Source organism: Lissotriton helveticus, chromosome 6 (assembly GCF_964261635.1).
Source record: "Lissotriton helveticus chromosome 6, aLisHel1.1, whole genome shotgun sequence".
Lineage (NCBI taxonomy): Eukaryota > Metazoa > Chordata > Amphibia > Caudata > Salamandridae > Lissotriton > Lissotriton helveticus.
The window spans coordinates 110,117,913-110,137,194 of NC_136067.1; the positions used below are offsets into that span (position 1 = coordinate 110,117,913).

The 19,282-nt window shown below is 51.6% G+C and overlaps 1 protein-coding gene across 2 annotated transcripts in view; it reads left to right on the forward strand.

The window, feature by feature from the left end:
- The window catches only part of LOC144762304 (exportin-5-like), a 2,548,278-nt gene that overhangs the window by 202,884 nt on the left and 2,326,112 nt on the right, over window positions 1-19,282 (forward strand). For both annotated transcript variants that reach the window (XM_078647452.1, XM_078647453.1), the window contains exon 5: window positions 7,931-8,113. In XM_078647452.1, the coding sequence (XP_078503578.1) occupies window positions 7,931-8,113 (183 nt within the window). The remainder of the gene's footprint in view (window positions 1-7,930; window positions 8,114-19,282) is intronic.

Below are 19,282 nucleotides of genomic sequence, written 5' to 3' on the forward strand. Positions count from 1 at the left end.
TCCCTGACTTTGCCCCCGCCCTACCGGCCTGTCGACCCTGGAACTCCTGCCTAAATCCCGGCGACTCCTGCGGACAGCAACTTTAGGACACCCAGAGGACCTGCCTGCCTTGACCCTCCTCGAGATTGGGACTCCCATCAGCAGAGGCTCTGCTGCAACAACCCACCTGGTGCCAGCCAGGAAGCTCCGGACCAGCCCACTCTGCACCAGCCGAGCCCGGGCCGGGCCCAACCGAACCAAGACCACGAGGACGTCCCCCCGGCGACTGGGACCCGAAGTCCAGTGCCCAAAGACCCTCCTCGACGAACCAGACGATGCCACAACAAATAGCAACGTGGTTATTCCTATAGGTGAACTGGCGCTATGGGTTTTGATTTGCACTAACTTATTTTCTATTCACAATTATTGACACTGTGCTCAAAGGAATGGAGAACCACACAAACTCCATCAATCAAGAGACTAAGCTCTCACCAAGAAAATTCTTAACTCCCAAGCACACGTATATTCATAAGATTGAGTTCAAGTTTTTCAGACTTTCACAAGTATTAAATGCAAAGAGATATCAGTCCACAATTTCAATTATCAAGTGTTCTTCTTGTATCATTTTAATTCAGATTTCTTCTCAACAGCAAACAGCCAACGCGTTTCATCGCTACAGATAGTAGTTCCGCGACTTTCTCAAGGCTAAAAGTTTCTGTGTAATGCCTATGTGCGTGGTGATACTTCCAACCCACACGTGGGTTCCAAGTGAAGACAACCTTCTATGTGCCTTAAATTCCTATTAGTTCCGTATTCAGTGTTCGTTATTCAATCTATTAATGCAGCTAGAGTGGCGCTGTTCCAAAAGTATCAAGACGCCATGTGTGTTTGGCTTCTAAAGGAACCAGACGACGCCTGCAGACTCAGAACCAGGGGCCACCCCAACCGCGACCAGCCGAGGGTAAGCTTTTCCGACACCCAAATACACCCCTACACCCGACGCCCCACAGCTCCCTGTGCATCCCTTTGGGGTACCTACCTGTGCTCCAAGATCCCAACTTCGCTCTCGAAGCGCTGGTCGCCCCTGGAGAGTCTCCGTCCCCAAGCCTGCAGCCTTTTTGTTCCCTTTTGACCTTTCCCATTGGATAACATTGAGCGCCCGACGGCTCAAAAGCACCCTGCACCCAGCCACCCGAGTGCCGCTGGCTGTGCCACCTTTGCCCTATCCTACTTCCCCCTTTGCCCTAAGCAAGTGACCAGGAGCTCAGCTCCCACAGCCGCGTGACCTGCTAACCAGCAGCCACCAACCGGAGGCCCCCTTTCCCTCATTGGATAACATTGGGCCTAACTACCTCTGCACCCTGCCGCCCCTGTGCCGCAGGGGGTGAACCAACTGTACTGACCTGGCCCTGGGGGACCCCTGAGTCTATGCCCAGAACCCTAACTTCACCAGCCAAGTACTCACCTGGAAAGCGATAACACACTTACCTGCCATTGGATAACATTGACTGGTTTGACTCGAAAAATGTGTGGAGTTTTGAAAACTAAAAATATTCATATAAATCACCCGAATTCCGAAGTACTCACCTGTGATCAGGGGAGAAGCCAGTACTGTATCTTGTGGCCCAGTCCTGAGCCGCAAAAGTAATCCCTACCGGGTTTTACTAGTAATCTGTATTTTCTCCATAGGAATCCATTGTCTGCTTTTCTATGAAATTTCTTCTGTCTACTTTTGAAAACTTGAAATATTCCTCAAAAATCATACGAGATACTGACACACAATTACTTAGCTGTTTTAAGTCGAGACCCCAGTGCTGGGCCTAGGAGCCTAGGAGATGGTCTTCTTCAGGACTATGAGATCCTGGTCTGATGTCACTGTCGCTCAGTCAGTCTAATTAGTGAACAGTAAATGGTTGCAAGTAATACTATCCAGTGTCTTTAGTTATAACGTATTGTAACGGCGGGACCAGAAAAGGGTAGGAGACGTGTTTTTGTGACTCTTGATTTTAATTGGTCATATAAGGCATCTGTACAGGTTTTTCGTACAACTGTCCTCCGTGGAGACCGGCTTCTCTCCTTGCGCTCTTTTCGACGAGTTCCCTCTTCTTTTCTCAGGACTGGGCTCCTCCGTCTAGGGGGTTCTGGAGGCTCCGTGCTGGCCACCCACGCCGACACCGAAGGGAAGGAAAAGAAAGAGGGAGGCACGTATCAGTATGGAACAACAGGGAGGCAGTTGTCAATCCCAGGGAAGGGTAGTGGGGAAACACCCGGTGCAAAGCTCCTAGTCTGGTATGTTACTCTAACGAGTAGGGCGAGTGCTTGTGCTAGGCTTCAGGGAGTCGTCCCTCAGAATCCTCCCCCCCCTCTCGGTTAAACCTCTAGCCTTAGTGGTGAACCACCCCAGGAAGCGATCACGCACCTCAGTGAGCCGTACCCCTCCTGGCGTACGGCTGGGCGGCGCGTGTTGGTGGCCTCCAGGCGTTCCCCGGTCCTCCTCCGCTCTCTCGGCGTCTTCTCCTGCTGTCAGTGCGCGGTCCACGCTGTCCTCGTTGATCTGCTCCCAGCTCCGCTCCCAGTCCGGCTGTTCTCCTTCCGTCCAACGGGTCTCGCCGCACCCTTTGACACCGCCGCTCTGCTGGATTCCGCCTTCTCCGCTTCTTCCTCTCCTCCGCTTCACTTCTCTGCTCTCCCGTTCGTCTTCTCTCTGCTCTTCCTCGCTGCTTCCCGCCTCTCCGCACCTCTCCACTCTGACCGCTCCTCCGGTGTATAGACACACCTGGTGCTGGGCGTTCTCTGTCTTTATCCACCTGCGGGACTCCTCCTCTTCTCGGCCTCCTGACGGGTTAAAGGGCCAGTCGTCTTCTTCATCACAGCTATACGTGTTTGGCCTGGTCCACTCGGAGTATTGCGTGGGCTGTGGAAAGACAAGGGGGGGGTCACAAGTGGTCAGTTCGCGCCCTAAGGGGGGGGCGCCAGGGGGACCCCGTTACACACCTCCCCCCCAGGACGCTTCCGCTCGGGAAGCGGGTGTCTGGACAGAAAGTCAGCCCCAACGTTATCCACACCCCGCTTGTGGCACACCCTGAATGAGAATGGTTGTAAGGCCAGGAACCATCTCATGACCCTGGCATTATTAGCCCTGTTCCGTGCCATCCAGGTAAGGGGAGCATGGTCAGTATACAGAGTGAAGTGCCGGCCCTCGAGGTAGTAGGCCAACTTCTCCACTGCCCACCGGATTGCCAGGCATTCCTTCTCCACGGTGGCGTATTTTAACTCCCGCGGGAACAGCTTCCTGCTGACAAACAGGATCGGGTGGTCCAAGCCGTCTCGTCCTTCTTGGGACAACACCGCTCCGATCCCGAACTCGGAGGCATCGGTGTGCAAGGAGAACGGGCGCGTATAATCCGGGGAGGTGAGGATGGGGGTGGATGTGATCCTCCTCTTCAGCTCGTGGAACGAGTCTTGCATGGCCACCGAGGGTTTGGAAAGCGTTGCCTGTTTGACCGACGACTGTAGGGCATCCGTGAGGGGGGCTGCTACCTGTGCAAAGTTCGGGATAAACCGTCGGTAGTACCCGATTAGCCCCAAAAACGCCCGGAGCTCTTTCTTTGTTGATGGAAACGGTGCCTCTGAAATGGCCCTGACTTTCTCTGTTTGTGGCTCGATCATGCCGTGTCCCAATACGTATCCCAGATACTTGACTTTGTGAAAAGCTATCCTTGACTTTTTGGCGTTAATCTTCAGTCCCGCGTTGGTCAGGGTTTCCAGTACTTGAGCCAGATGTATCAAGTGGGAGTTCCAGTCTGGACTGAACACCACGATGTCGTCTAGGTACGCAGAGGTGAAGGAGGACAGTCCATTTAACACGTGGTTCATTAGTCTCTGAAACGTGGCTGGCGCCCCGTGAAGGCCAAAAGGCAACACCGTAAACTCGTAGTGTCCCTCTGCTGTCGAGAAGGCTGTTTTATGCCTGTCCTCCTCTTTCAGCGGTACCTGCCAGTACCCTTTGGTGAGGTCGATCGTACTGATGTACTGCGAGTCGCCCAATTTCTCTATGAGTTCATCGATGCGGGGGATGGGATATGCATCGAACTTCGAGATCGCGTTTAGGGCCCGGAAGTCCATGCAGAACCGGCGCGAGCCGTCCGGTTTGGGTATGAGGACTATCGGGCTGGACCAGTTGCTGTGAGAGGGGCGTATGACGCCGAGTTGTAACATGTCATTCACCTCGCGTCTGATGTCTTGTCTTCGGGCCTCGGGGATCCGATAAGGTCGGATCTTAATGGTCTTCCCAGGCTCCGTGTCGATCCGGTGTTCAGCCATCGTGGTTTTCCCCGGTAGGTCGGAAAACACCTGTTCTTGTTTCCATAGTACGTCTAGCAACTCTTGTTTTTCTTGTCTTCGTTGACCACTAACAGGGGTATGGTGGAAGTGCTGTTGGTCTTCTCCGTTTCTACCAGGTGAACTGTGGTAGGAGGACTCCCCAACCATTTCTTCAGCATGTTTATGTGATAGACCTGCTTTTTCCTGGCGGTCATCTGGAGTCTGTAACTGGTTTTCCCGATCCTCTCCACTACCTGGTACGGACCGCTCCACTCCGCTTTGAATTTCTGCGAGGAGGAGGGTAACAACACCAGGGCCCACTCCCCTTTTTCCAGGGTTCTCCATCTCTTTCCTTTATCATACAGAGTCTTCTGTTTGTTTTGGTGTTTCTCAAGATTGGCGAATGCCAAGTCCCTTAACTTTCCTAGTTTGGAGCGTAGGTTCCGAGCATAATCGAGCGTTTTTGCGGTCTCTTCGGGGGTTTCTTTTTCCCACGCCTCCTTGGTCATGTCCAGGAGTGATCGGGGCCTTCGTCCGTATAACAGTTCGAAAGCCGAGACCCCTAAACTACTTTGGGTCTGTCCTCGGATGACATATAACGCAAGGGGAAGGACTTGGTCCCACTCGTTACTGTTGACCTCCAGCATCTTCCTCAATGTGGTTTTTATGGTGCGGTTATACCGTTCCACTAATCCGTCTGTTTGCGGATGGTATACTGCGGTCCTGATCTGGTGTATGTGGAGAGCCTTGCACACATCCCCCATGAGGCGTGACACAAAGGGGGTCCCCTGGTCAGTCAGTATTTCCTTGGGGAAACCGACCCGGGAGAACAGTTCAAGCATTTTGTCTGCCACGTTCTTGGAGGTGGTGGAGGTGAGGGGAAAAGCCTCCGGGAATCGCGTGGCATAGTCTACAATTACCAAAACGTACGAATATCCTCTTTGTTTTAGGGAGCGGCCCTATGATGTCCATCCCAATCCGTTCAAAGGGAACCCCTATGATGGGGAGGGGTTGTAAAGGCACCGCAGGGGGCCTCGTCATGTTTCGAGTTTGGCAAATGTCACACTCCTGACAGTAGGTCAAGGCGTCTTTGTAGATCCCGGGCCAATAGAAACACTTTAGGAGGTTCTGTGTGGTTTTCTCTGCTCCCGTGTGCCCGGCCACCAGATGGGAATGGGAAAAGAACAGGACTTGTTCGCGGAAAGACACTGGAACCAACAACTGCTCTGGGTCCTCTTCTCTTCCTTGACGATACAATAGTCCGTTTTTGATATATAGCCGTGGATAACGCCTGGGGTCTTCGTCCTGTGTGGAATGTGCCTTCTCCCAGGCATTAAACAAAGTGGCGTCATTGGACTGGGCGAACTGAAAACTACGGTCCAGAGTCCAGGGATCCGAGGACGCCAGAGCCGGGGCCTCCTCGGGGTGGCCCTTTGGGTCCCGTTTCCTTTTAGTCTGGGCCAGGCTTTGCTCGAACATGGTCAAAAAGGCCGGGTTATCTGTTCCGATGATCAGGTCTTCCGGTAGCGTAGACAACACCCCTACCCGAACCCTTGCGACGGGTCCAACCCGGGGTTCTAGGGGCAGTATCGCGACGGGATAGGGCTTTACATCCCCGTGGACGCATCGTATGTATACTTGTTCCTGTGGGAGGAGCTGATGGGGCAGTACGTGATGGGCCTGTACTACTGACTGGCGGCAACCCGAATCCAAGAGCGCCTGTACTGGGTTGCCGTTTATCCTCATACTTACGCGGTATGCGTGACCCATCTCTGCCGAGTAGAGGACGGGGCGGGGCAAATATCCCACTTCCATCGGCTCGTCTGCTGGTCTTCGCCTGGGGCAGTGTCTTGCTATATGTCCCCAGGTCCCGCACTAGTAAGGTCCCGCACTAGTAAGGTCACTGCATGGTATTACTTGCAACCATTTACTGTTTACTAATTAGACTGACTGACCAATAGAGAAATAAAAAAGGGATCTCATAGTCCTGAAGAAGGTCATCGTACCTTTTTTAAGAAAAAGGATTGGCCAAAACATGTTGACAATATCATCTGATGAGATGGTAGGGTGCTAATACCTCGAGACCATCTAATATTGGTTTTTAACCTTCTCTAAGGAACACAGAATTTACTAATAATTAAGATGGTATCCTTAAGATAGTTCTAACTACACTTTAATCATTGGATCCCTTACTAATACAGAAAGAAATTAATTGGTCAACCCTTGCTTATGGTGACACAGGGTGTGTAGTATTAGCCCTATGATGAAGCATGTCACTATTAGTGGGTGAGGGTATTTGTGTCTCACACGAAGGGACCCCTGAGATGATGGCCATCTCAAGGCTATAACTTCTAAGCCTTTAGGTGTGTCATTGAAAATCTACACCTGCCAACTATCGACCCATCTCGCATCTACCCTTTATTTGTAAGATAATGACAAAAAAGCAGCATGTGATCCATTACGTCACGTCAATGCTAACCATATCCTGCACAACTACCAGTCGAACTTCAGATCATGCTGCTGCATTGAGGAAGCTATCCAACACATCTTAGGAAATGCTCCCCTGACCACAGATAAAGATGACCAAGCCACCTGCTATTGATGGCCTTCTCAGCTGCCTTCGACACTATCAACTATTTCACCCTCATCCACACCTTGAAGTCTCAAATGGAATTCATAGGCAACGTCCTTCACTGGTTCTTGTCCTGCTTATCCAACCAACACTCTTAGTATTGAGCTTTACAATGCGTCTCTGCTTCAGCAGAAGAATATTGAGGGGCTTTCCTCTGTGCCTAGGTGTAAAAGCACAGTATTCCTGTAGTATACAAAAGTAAACAAAAGGTGGACAAAAAACAGTAAGGAATGGAGCTGCTCTGTTTTCTGCTTTGATATGTGTGGGTGTGTGCACACTCATTCAATTCACCTTATCTGATTGTAATTGAAAGATGACGCCATGTTATCAGGGACCCATATTCTAGTGCAGCTTTTGTCTATTTTTGTAATCTAGAGCTTACGTTGAATTGATACATTTAAGAAGATCCAGGCCTTCAAGTCTAAGAATACAAAGGTTTGTTAAAACAAATCCCAGGTCTGCAACATGGTGGCCCAACTGGATACCCTAGCCCTACTCTTCAGACCTGAAAGTGTAAAGTATCTTTCTGTTGCTAACACATACTATGATTGCACCATGATGATATTGCATGAAACAGTGGAGCTATGGGTGTTTCTGGAAGATATAGCCGAGGAAAACCTACTTGACTGTAAATGTCTCCACATCTGCAGTGGCCAATGGAAAAGTCATGTAACTCCACCCACCATGTGTGGCTCTATAACTGTCAGTAAAAAGTAAGTATGCTTTTTTATTCTGTACACTCACTTTCATATAGGTCACCTTAGATAACTGATACAATGACGTGGGTTGCCTTCTGCCAAGCATGGAATTCTGCTGTGTATATTTGCCTAAGGATTACCTTAGACGAAGAGAGCCAAACATTCATGCACCTATCACAGCACTGGCATTGTATCAACCAATGTTGTCAGCTTTCCAAATGTTAATCTTGATGCTGCAATGTAGTGCGATTTTTGTTGCTATGATTTCAGTGTTCATCTCTTTGATTTGTTACATTAGGCGAGAAATGCAGAGCTAGTATTGCTTGTCCTGTGGCGACTGGCAGAAGATTTGTTGACATTGAAAATGGAACCTGGACTTCGTCAGCCCCAGCTGAATGATGCCCTATTTAAAAATATGCAGGAAATTCTGAACATTATCCTGAGTTTACTTGAGAAAAATGTGGCTCAATACAGAATTATGGTAAGTTTATTGGGGAGGGAATATATTTGTTGCTGTGCCTGATTCTGTCAGTACCTAATAGTAATGATCCTACTGGTGGGCAACATTGCAGAAAACTGTAGATGGAGGAGGATCAGTGATCTTGAATTACTTAGTATATCTTCCATCTGACACCACTTCTATGAGAAGTGGAAAGTTATACCATTTTTCTTTTAGTGAGCTGTGTTGAAAGCAAAAATTGAATTAAACTTCTAGAGCATTGTTCACTGTTAACCTCTCTGAATGCTTTTCACTATTTTCTTCTTTTTTTTTACAAATGGATTGGCAGACGCACTGCCAAACCCATACAGTGCTACCCTTGAAGCACTCAGAAGCAATGTCCCTATCTATATAGAAAGGAATTTCATCTAAACCAAATCTCCCTCCAGAAAGGTGCAGCTTCAATTCTAAAATAAATTCTAATTTAAAAAAGCACAGTTGTACTAATTGTGCTTCCATTGTTTTTGTTTTTTGTCCAACTGCTGAATCCTGAAACTTCCTTAGGAATTAAATATAATATCCAAAGCAATAATCTACAGGTATATACAATGCTTGGACTGACTGTACATAACCTATCCAAACATTAGGGTATGTAACAATACCCCACAATAAACAGTAGTTTGAACATATTCATTTTAGGTTTAAAGTATTTTTTATTGCAGTTTAAGAAACAGGGAAAAAACAATACATACAATGAATACAGTCATCGTAATAACGGAATGCAAAGTTTTTGCTCCAGATGCGCCTTCAGAATTCCGTGCATTACCACCTGAGCAGTTGTAGAGCCTCAGTCTAGGTGTGAGCGCCGTGATGACAAATTCCAAAACTAACACCCCTCCTCAACTCCCCCCCACCGTGCCCTCCCCCCAGAACCACCCTCCCCCCCCCCTTGTGCTGAGCGAATGTCTTACCCATCCATCACCATCGCAAAGGATCCACACCTCCCACCGTGTCCTCCCTCCATGTCAACTAGGCAATCGGGGATGTCAGTCTCATTAGCCTAAGATATCGGGGACAAGTAATTTCTTTGAATTCTGACTGTAGTAAAGTATGGAAAGGTTGCCACAAGTCCTCAAATCTGGCCACCTCGCCTGCCACCGTGAGGGACAGTTTCTCCATACCCAGAACGTGCCATAACCTGTGCAGCCAACCTATGGTGGTAGGGAGGGTGGTGGTACACCAATATATGAGTATGTTCTGGATCGCCGAGCCCAAAGCAATCGCTATCTGTCTGCCCCTCCTGGATCGTAAAGGGTACATCAAGCCATTAGGTAATCCTAGCAGGACATAGGCTGGGAAGCGGGGTAATTCAATGTTAAAGCACTGGTCTATCTCGTCTAAAATCTCCTTCCAGTAAGGACTTAGTAACGGACAATCCCATAATGTGTGTAAGCGTGCCAGGCTGTCCGCATTCGCGCCAACAGGTGCTCGGGATGTTATGGTTCATTTCATGCAACCTCTGAGGCGTGTAGTACCAGTATGTGGATATCTTAGTAAAGGTTTCGGTGAGCCCAGTGTGGTATGCTGAATGACGCGCCCGGTAGGAGATATCTTCCCATTCCTTGTGACTCAGTTCCCTCCCCAACTCTCGCTCCCAGCGAACCCTTCCTGGGTTATGGATGTGGTAAGTGGGGGGTTGTAAGAGCCGGTATAGGTCTGAGATGAGCTTGGCGTCCGATGAACGCGTCGCCAGCCACATCTCGTATGGGGTGAGTTTCCGATCAGCCAAATCCCGTACTTGCGACTGAAGCGCCCAATGGCGTACCTGTAGATACCGCATACGCTCAGTTTCGGGTAGGTGGTAGTCCCGGCGGAGGTCTTCAAACGACACGGCACCCTCCGGACCATATACGTGAAACAAAGTGCAGCATCTGGCTGCCCGCCAGAGCGCGAAAGCGCCAGGTTCCATCCCGGGTTGGAAGTCGGGGTTCCCAATCAGTGGTGTAAGTGGTGACGGGAAGGTGGTGAGCTCATGCGTAACATTTACGGCGTCCCACACACGGAGCGGGACCTGTGTGACAAAGGACGCATAGAGATTGGGGGGGCGGTGACTTCTGCGCATAAAGGGTATCTCTTGTAGGGTCCTGCCCGCCACTGCCTGCTCCTGAAACAGCCAGTGTCTGTAAGATTCCCATTTGCTCCACTCCACTAGATACGGCAACTGCGCCGCCTGAAAGTACTTGTGCAGATCCGGAATGCCAAGTCCACCAGACTCAGGTGCCAGCGTGGACAAGGCTCTCCTGAGTCTGGGTTTGCGGCCCTGCCAGACAAAGCGTGCGATATCGGACTGAGCCTGTCGTATCCATCCCTTCGGTGGCTGGAGCGGCAGGGCCCGGAACAAATACAGTACCTGCGGTAAGAGAGTCATCTTCACCGCAGCGATCCGTCCCAGCAACGACAGCGTGCCTTTGCTCCAGCGGGATAGCTCCTCCTTAATTTTCTTGCCCAGGGCTGCGTAATTAGCAGTCACCATGGCAGGCAAAGAAGGTGCCAGGAGTATGCCCAGGTATGGGACCAGATCTGTAGACCAGTGCATAGGGAATCGCCCTTGCAGCTCAAGTCTTGTAGCAGTGGTGAGCGAGACGTCCAGGGCCGCCGACTTTCTCATATTCATCTTGAATCCCGCAGCCGTGGCGAAGGCGTCCATCTCGGCAATGCAAGCGGGGAGCGCCTCCTTCGGATTATCAAGCATCAAGATCACATCCGCATACAAACTAATGGCGTGAATGTGGCCCCCCATCCGGACGCCAGTCACCTCCGGATTTCGGCGAATTCTCTGGGCAAATGGCTCCATGTATAGAGCGTAGAGTAGCGGGGACAGTGGGCACCCCTGTCTGGTTCCCCTCTCTATCGCATATTGGCCGGAGCTGCACCCATTCACCCGTACCATCGCAGCGGGGGATCTGTAACAGTTAAATATGAAGGTGCGGAATTTCTCTCCTATACCAAATTTGCAGAGCACTTTCTCAAGGTAAGGCCAATGCACCCGATCAAACGCTTTCTCCGCGTCAACCGAGAGCAGCATGCGTTCCCCGGGTATACGGGAGGCCTTTTCTAGGACGTGGACCACCCTCTTAGTGTTGTCTACCGTTTGTCGGCCTGGAACAAACCCAGCCTGATCCGGATCCACCAGTCCCGGCAAATATGGCGCCAAACGTGCCGCCAGGATCCCCGTGTAGAGCTTGAGGTCCACATTCAGTAACGAGATCGGCCGGTAGGAGTCGCATTCAGTCCGGTCCTTCCCCGGTTTGGGGATAACCGATACTGTTGCCCGCAGCAAGTCCGGGGGGATAGCCCCCGGCTCAGCAAAGGAGTTAAAGAGCCGTGTCAACAGTGGCGCCAGCTCCTGACAAAACGTTTTGTAAAAAAGGGGGGTGTAACCGTCGGGGCCCAGGGCTTTCCCATGTTTGAGTCGGGAGATAGCCGCAATCACCTCCTCCGGCCTAATGTCTCGTTCCATATGTTTCGCCTGTTCCGGGGTAAGGACAGGGAGGTCGACCGATGCGAGATAATCATCCTCGGCCAAGGCCGAGGAGGGTGCGCCCGCGTATAGGTTGGCGTAATAGCGACGGAACCCGTCCGCAATCTGGTGGTCCTCCGTGGCCAAAGTTCCGTCAGGAAGGGACAGCTCCTTAACCCGTTGGTGCTGGTGCTTCACCCGGAGTTTGTTCGCGAGTAGTCGGCCGCATCTGTCACCGCCAGTGTAATACGCGTGCTTCAGGCGCAGCGCCGCAAACTCCGCCCTGTCCATATCTTTTTTTTTTTTTTTTTTTTTTTTTTTTTTTTGGGTGTAAGTAGTTTATTCACACTGAGCATATATGAAAATACATTACAAGTGAGTCGCCTACAACCAGTGGTGGCCGGCTACAGTTGTTCTTGCCCAATCGGGCCCTCTCTGTTATGTACACAGCCCATCAGCCGACATCCATAGGCCCGGCGGCGTTTTACATCATCGTCATGTTCACTTTCCAATTCAGTGCTCCAGCTATGTATATTCTTGCCTGTGTTCACACATTTTTTGGTTACTTATTCTTCCAACTATAAACTGGATGGCGTCACTCCTAAATTAACCCGGAGTGTCCATCAACAACGTATACTCTGTGTCACAGCATCCTCCCTCCCTTCCCATACCACAGTATTCTCATACACCCGTTGACCACACTTCACGTAGCATTTCTAATCGTTCGCATTCATCCCCTCTTCATTGCCCCGTTCCAGTAAGTAGGTTCTGAGGTATTCCCAATAGTCTTTGGGTCTCGATCTAGCTGGTAGTTCCTCCTCATAGGTGTTCAGAGTATCGCGACAGTACACCATATCTTCTAACCAACTCTTAACCTCTGGTCCTTTTGTACTGTTCCAGTGTAGTGAAACCCTTCTTTTCGCCAGCAACAACGCCACTGCACAAAACTTTCGCCTCGTCGCCCTTAATGTTGGTTCAATACCCAAGAGACACATCCTGGCATCGCATATTAAAGCAGATTCTAACATGACATTCAGCGTTTGCACCACCCGTACCCAGTAGCCCGCCACCTTGCGACAATGCCATGCCAGGTGCATGAAATCTGCCCCCTCCTGCTTACACCTTTTACACTGCGAATCCTCTTGTAACCCATATCTCTGTAGTCTCTGCGGTGTGTAATACATTTGGTGGAGGTATTTGTAGTGTATGATTCGCAGGTTACCGTTGGGTGTCAGCATTTCTGTTAGCATGCATGCCGACGTCCATTCCTCCTCCGCGATGGGTGTCACTAGTCCCTCGCTCCACCTATCTCTAGCTTTGTCTGTGCTACCCCCTATCGCTCCCTGTAAGCTAGTGTATAATTTAGATACCAGGTGCGATGCCGCAGGCGTCGTGAGAAGGAGTTGTAGGGGTGCCAGCGGGGTCGGCTCCTCCGGATGTGTCGGATAGTGCTCCCTAAGCGCTCTCTGGAGTCTATAATAGTTAAAGGTGAATAGTAGGGACGGGTTGCTGATGTATTGCATGTCGTTTAACGTTTGGAAGACCCCATTGAGATACAAGTCTCCCATTTTATCTATGCCCGCCCGCCGTAGCAGATCCATGCCCACCTGTTCTTGTGTCACTGAGATATGTGGGTTGTGTGCCAAAGGCAGAGCTGGAGCATACAGTGGCAGTGCCTTCGCCGCCTTGCCCATCAATCGCCATGCTTCCGTGGTGGTATCCACCGTGTTTATGTCTCTGTCATGCAGCCTGGGGCGTTTATGTAGCAGTATGTTCACCAGTGGTATCGGGTCTGTATCCCCCGCCTCTACCGCCACATGCGTCAGGAAGGGTACCTCGTGATGCCAATAATGTGCGAATTGCGCTTGGGCGCACAGATAATAGAGATAGAGGTCCGGTACCTTGAAACCCCCCTGGGTATATGGAAGTGTCATGGTGCGTAGTTCCAGTCGCGCGTGCTTTCCGGCCCACAGCAGACTAAGAACTAAGGAGTTGATATTGCGAAACACTGCCGCCGGCGGCTTTATCGGAATGTTGTTAAATAAATACAAAAATTTGGGCAGTATCACCATCTTCACGATTGCAGTCCTGTCCGCCAGGGATAACGGAAGTTTATTCCACCTTTTTATTTTATCCCCTAGGTCCGCTATCGCTCGCCCATAATTGGTGCGTATAACAAGTTCTGGGTCCCTGTGGAACCACACACCTAAATATTTCGTGGGTTCCTCCTGCCATTCAAGTGGGTAGTCCAGGGGTATAGGGTGTGTGCTATCCGTCAGGGCTAGTATGAGCGATTTATTCCAATTAATTTGTAGACCGGAGTGGCTCCCAAACCTGATGTACTCCCTCATTAGTGGATTTAGGTTTTGTGCCGGGTTTTTGACAAAACGCCCTGTCCATATCTAGCGCGGAAAAAAGCTTCCGGGCTGCTTTGAGTTGCCTCCAGAGTCTGGGGGCCCCCGTCCTCTGATGCATCTGTTCCAGTTCCCGTACCGTATTCGTAAGTTCGTCCCTTTTCTGTTGACGTTCCCTATTCTCCGCGGAGGAGATGGCGATAAACTCACCCCGGAGCACCGTCTTCAGGGCATCCCACTGCGTTGCCCGGGTGGTATCCCCATTCTCATTGTGTTTCTGATACTCAGTAATCGCGTCGCGTATCTGTCTCACGACCGTCTGTTTATGTAAAAGGGTATCCCGAAGACGCCAGACCCCTCGTGAGGGAGACATCGGCGGCAGTTGGAAGGAGCCCGACACCGGGGCGTGGTCAGACAATGTAAGAACCCCCATATCGGAAGCCGTCGCCATTTCGGCAACCGGTCCCGTGACCAGGAGATAATCTAGTCTAGCGTATGTTTTGTGCGCGTGGGAGTAGTAAGAATAGGCCTGCGTGGTGGGGTGTAAGCGTCTCCATAATTCGTGCATATCAAGATCCCGTAAGCGGGAGGTACTCATCTGTGAAAATTCCCCGGTGTGTGGACGTCGCTGCGCAGATCTATCTAAGGATGAGTTAAAGACCATATTCAGGTCCCCCCCAATGATAATGTGTCTGTCCGGTGTAGTCGTGATATCTTCCAGGGCTGATTGTAGAAACAGATCTTGGCGATCATTAGTGCTATATATCGAGCCCACCGTGAACAGCAATCCCCCTAGCCTAACCCTGTAAGCCAGGAGCCTCCCCTTCTGTCCCGCCACCTTGCATAGGACCTCCCCTCTAAACTGTCTAGACACCAAGATTGCAACCCCTGCTGTTTTAATAGTCCCTGAGGAAAAGAGCTGTACCGGGAATTTGGGTGACCTCATCCGGAGACAATCTCGGGCCAAGAGGTGAGTTTCTTGCAAGAGGCAGATGTCTGCCTGGGTGTTTTCTAGGAGGGACAACATTGCTCTACGCTTGATCGGGTTATTCAACCCCTTCACATTAAGGGTAACAATCTTAAGGGCCATGAAAGGACAGTGAAATATCGCTTAATGAACCTGAATCAATAGTGAAATCAGTGCAGATTAGCAATGCGGGTTGGAACAAATGCGACAACCCTTTAGCATGACACTCTGAACTCTGTACCTGTGGATGAAGGACATGGCAAGAGCAGCAGCAAAAAACGATAGCACAGCACAAACCCCAGATCACTCCCCAAACAGTCCTCAACCAGCCCTGGGAAAGTGGTGCCAGGGTAAAGCGCGCATAGCAGCAAGACAATACAGCACAGCATAAACCCCGTATCCCCCCCCATCCCCACCCTCCAAACATCCCCTGAACTGCCCAACTCCCCGATTCCCCTCCCCCTGTCCTCTGGCCTACCCTCAGCCCCCCTCTTCCCCCTCAACCCCAGCCCCAACTGCTCAAAAAACTCCATTGTCCCAGTCTGGTCCCTAACGGACTAGTCCGTGGAAAAGTATTCGAGTGGACGTCCAGCCACCACCTATGCCCTCCCAGAGCCCCCCTCCCCCCAGAACCCCCGCACCTGCAATGATGATGAAGCCAATATGATCTCCCCCCGGAGTCCGCTCAGGCCGTCAAGGCCATATCACCAGACGACGTATCTCTGGACGCCTCCCGTATGGCGCTGTCCATCTCAGCTCTGATCGTGGGAGAATCCGGTCGTGGAGGCGGGAGCGTGGGTCGTCGCCGTCGGACCGTCTGCCATCCCTCCCTGGAATTGCGGCGGCGTCGAGGCGTTGGAACGTCGTCGTCTGCCGGGGTGAGACCCAGTACTCCGCAAGTGTCCTGGAGGGAGATGAGCCTGAAGGGATGTCCCCATGAGTATTGCGTGTCGTGTTCCCGCAAAAAGTCCGTGGCGATCTTGAAGGACTTGCGTTTCTGCAGTGTGATCGTTGATAAGTCCTGAAACAGGGCTATTTGATGAACCCGGAAGCTCACTGGCTGCTTTCGCCATGCCTCGCGCAAGATCCGTTCTTTCAGGGGAAAATCCGGTAGGTAGGCCAGAATGTCCGGGGGCGGCGCCGAGGCCCGGCGTGGCGGACCCACTCTATGCGCCCTGTCAATTCTCACCGGGAAGTCCGCGGGCGCGCCTAAAATGTCGCGGAACAGGTCCCTTAGGTAGGCTGCAGTGTCTTCCCCTTCCTCTTTAGATGGGACACCTCGGACCCTGATGTTGTTGCGCCTGGACCTGTTCTCGAGATCCTCGGCGTGGGACTGGAGGTCAATCTGTTGGTCTTGGAGCCGCAGGACTTCCTGCTGTAGGTGCGCTAACTCCTCGTCCCGGGATTGGTGAGCGTCTTCCACGGTGGATACTCTTTATCCTAGCGCGTCGACCTCTCTCCGCACCTCCCGGACCTCCCCGGCCACCTCCTGCTTCAACGCCTGGAAGTCCTCTCTGAGGGTGCCGAACAACGACTCCAGGTGACCGGGGGCTCTCCCCTTTCCGCTCCCCGGGAGCCAGTGGGGGGGCTCGAGGCTGGTTGATTCCGGTCCTGTCTCGGAGCTCCTCTGCAGGGTGCGCTCTCCTTTCTTGCCCCCTCTGTTGCCCGACATCACAGAGGTGGGGGCGCGTCGCGGGGGGGGGGTATCCACAAGAGTCTGCTTGGTGTGGCGGTGCCGGGGCTCGCGCCGCCTCGTCTCTCTCAGCGTCTCTGCGCTGTCTAGTTTGAATCAGTGGGGCTCTGGGGCCCCAAGGTGCCGATTCAGGAGGGGGCGCTGCGGTCCTCTCTTAGCAGCAGTCTAGCCCAGCTGCGTGGTAATGGCCAGTGTTCAGGAGCGGCAAGTGTTCCCCCGCACGCCCAGGATTGGGCTACCACGTCGTTAGGGCCCGGTTCTAGACCTCGGGCCGGTGTCTGAAGTGCCTCGCCACGAGGGCCCAGGTGAGCCCCACCGCGTCACAGGGGAAGGCGACACAGGCCAGACCCCCTTCTGGTCGATCTCGCCACCACAGGTTGCTGTGTCAGTGTTTGTTCCTGGTGAGGTGTCCGGCGGTGGATCGGCTCCACCGCGTCGTCTCGGCGCCGGGGGGACAAGGGCCCGATGCCAGTCAGGGCCGCCGGCTCGTATGGCAGCTCCGCTTCCCAGGACGGGCACAAGCACCTTGGCGCCGGGTCAGGCAGGCCCCCCACACCGTGCATGGGAGCAGCTGGGCACCTCCAGCCTTCCCCCGCCGTAGCCCGGCCCCCCCTCTCCGCAGGGGCTTCGGGAGGAAGTGCAGGGTCGCTGCTCAAGGATAGGCCTCCCGGCCTACCCGATCCCCGAAATGTGGCGTGGCGGCTCCCCGCCGGCTCCTTCCCCGCCTCGGCCCGGAAGGCGCACCCTCGCTCCGCTCGGAGCCTCCGCTTCCAGACCTCGCCGGTGGCCCGGGAAGGGTGTGTCCTCGAGCCGCTAGGCCTCGTCGGAGCTCCGGCACTCCTGTGGCTCCACCCGCGGGTCGCGGCTTCCGGCTCTCGGGTCTTCGCCGGATCCGCAGCTCGCGCTCGCTCCGGGGACGTCTGTGGCGAGGCGTCACGCTGTGTTTGCTGGGCCACCAGGGGATCCAAGCCGCTCCGCCGCCTCCGCAGTTGCACCGGGTTTCTCCTCCGCTTGATCCGGGGGAGATCGGCGGTGTAGAACGGCTCAGGGGCTCCGGAGTCTCGGGAGCTCCGGGGTCTCGGGAGCTCGAGACGAGAGCGTCTGCTCAGCCCTCCATCTTGGCCCGCCTCGAACATATTCATTTTAAAGATAGTATTGTTCTATATTAAAATGCCTTCATGCTTTCAGTAAAGTTTAGCAAAAAGGGCAGTCAATTATTCATTGAAATGTAAGAGCGCACCATCCACATCATATTTTAATTGTCATAGACCTATATTCTGTACAAAGAGCTCTATGACTATGCCAGTGTTTCAATCTATTCCTTCACATGAAATAACCTAATTTCTATATATCGTTACCCAGGGGCACATAAAGATCAACTGGATTAATTTCCCTCGCAATCTCATAAGGCTATTTATTGTCATACAGTTCTATCAAAACTTTTTAATTCTGTATCAAACATCGAAAGGGTGGAGGGTGAGGCAGAGACTCAATTAGTAGAGTGTGTTTATGCTGATGGTGTTGAGAATTCTTTCCTGCTACTCCTTACTTTGACTGTCTCCGATCCCATCATGTTCTGCCCTCTGGGAGGGATTCTTATAATTACAACTGTTTGCACCTGCCAGAGTACTTGAGGAGAGGAGTTGGCTTAACGGCTAGGGCGGTCAACCTCCAATCTGGGGAACTGGGTTCGAGTCTCGGCAATGACACTGAACATGCTGTGATTCTGGGCAAATCACTTAATCTCCTTGTGCCTAACAAAAATGAATGTGTCCTCATGTAATGTAACTGGTGCTATGTAAAGCGCTCTGATACCCGATTTGGGTCATGTTCGCGCTATATAAAACTCTAAAAATAAATAAATATATATATATATATAATATGCGATACTCCAGGTATAACATATTGTCAGCTTTTCAGGACTCAAATCATTATGGGGTCTCCTTCATCAGAACAAACAATTTAATAAGAGCATGAACAGATCATTGTTAAATTGTTCTGAAACATCAAAGGATGCAGCAACACCCTTGCCACCTCCACAAGCACAGAGTCTGCTAACTCGAGAGGATATAAGCAGCCAGTGAGCATGAACTTCGAGAAATGAAAGACTGACATGAAGGCCAGTATTCTCTTCTGAATGGCAGCACTGATAGCAGAGCTCAGGTTCTAGAGGGCTCTAAAGATTCTGTCAAACAAAATTTTGGGCATGAAACACCATCAGAAAGTAGATGTTCGAGGCATATGAGCTGCAGATCACACATTTTGCATTAGATCTCCATCTGGTGTTGGGCTCGGAAGGTTGCACCTTGTTGTCTTGGAAGAAGTCTTTGTAGTCACGAGATAGGTGACTCCTCCTTTGGACGATAGTGCGCATGGGCATAAACTCCATCCTCAGATTGTATTTTTCCGCCATTGGGTTGGACGCAACTTTTGCGCACTGGTTCGAAACTTCAATTTCAAAAGTTTTCGAAGCGCAAAACTTTCTCTAACTCTTCGAATTGACTTAAAACATCCAAATCCTCGATACGCCTTTCATCATCTCGATTCCGGTCGTCGACGCGGGCATCTGGTCCTATCAACGCCATTAAGGCCTACAGCTCATGGAAAGGACGCCATTCAAAAAATGCAGCAGGAGGTCAGACTTGTGTCTGTGGTGGCAGCATCCATTTTGTGATGC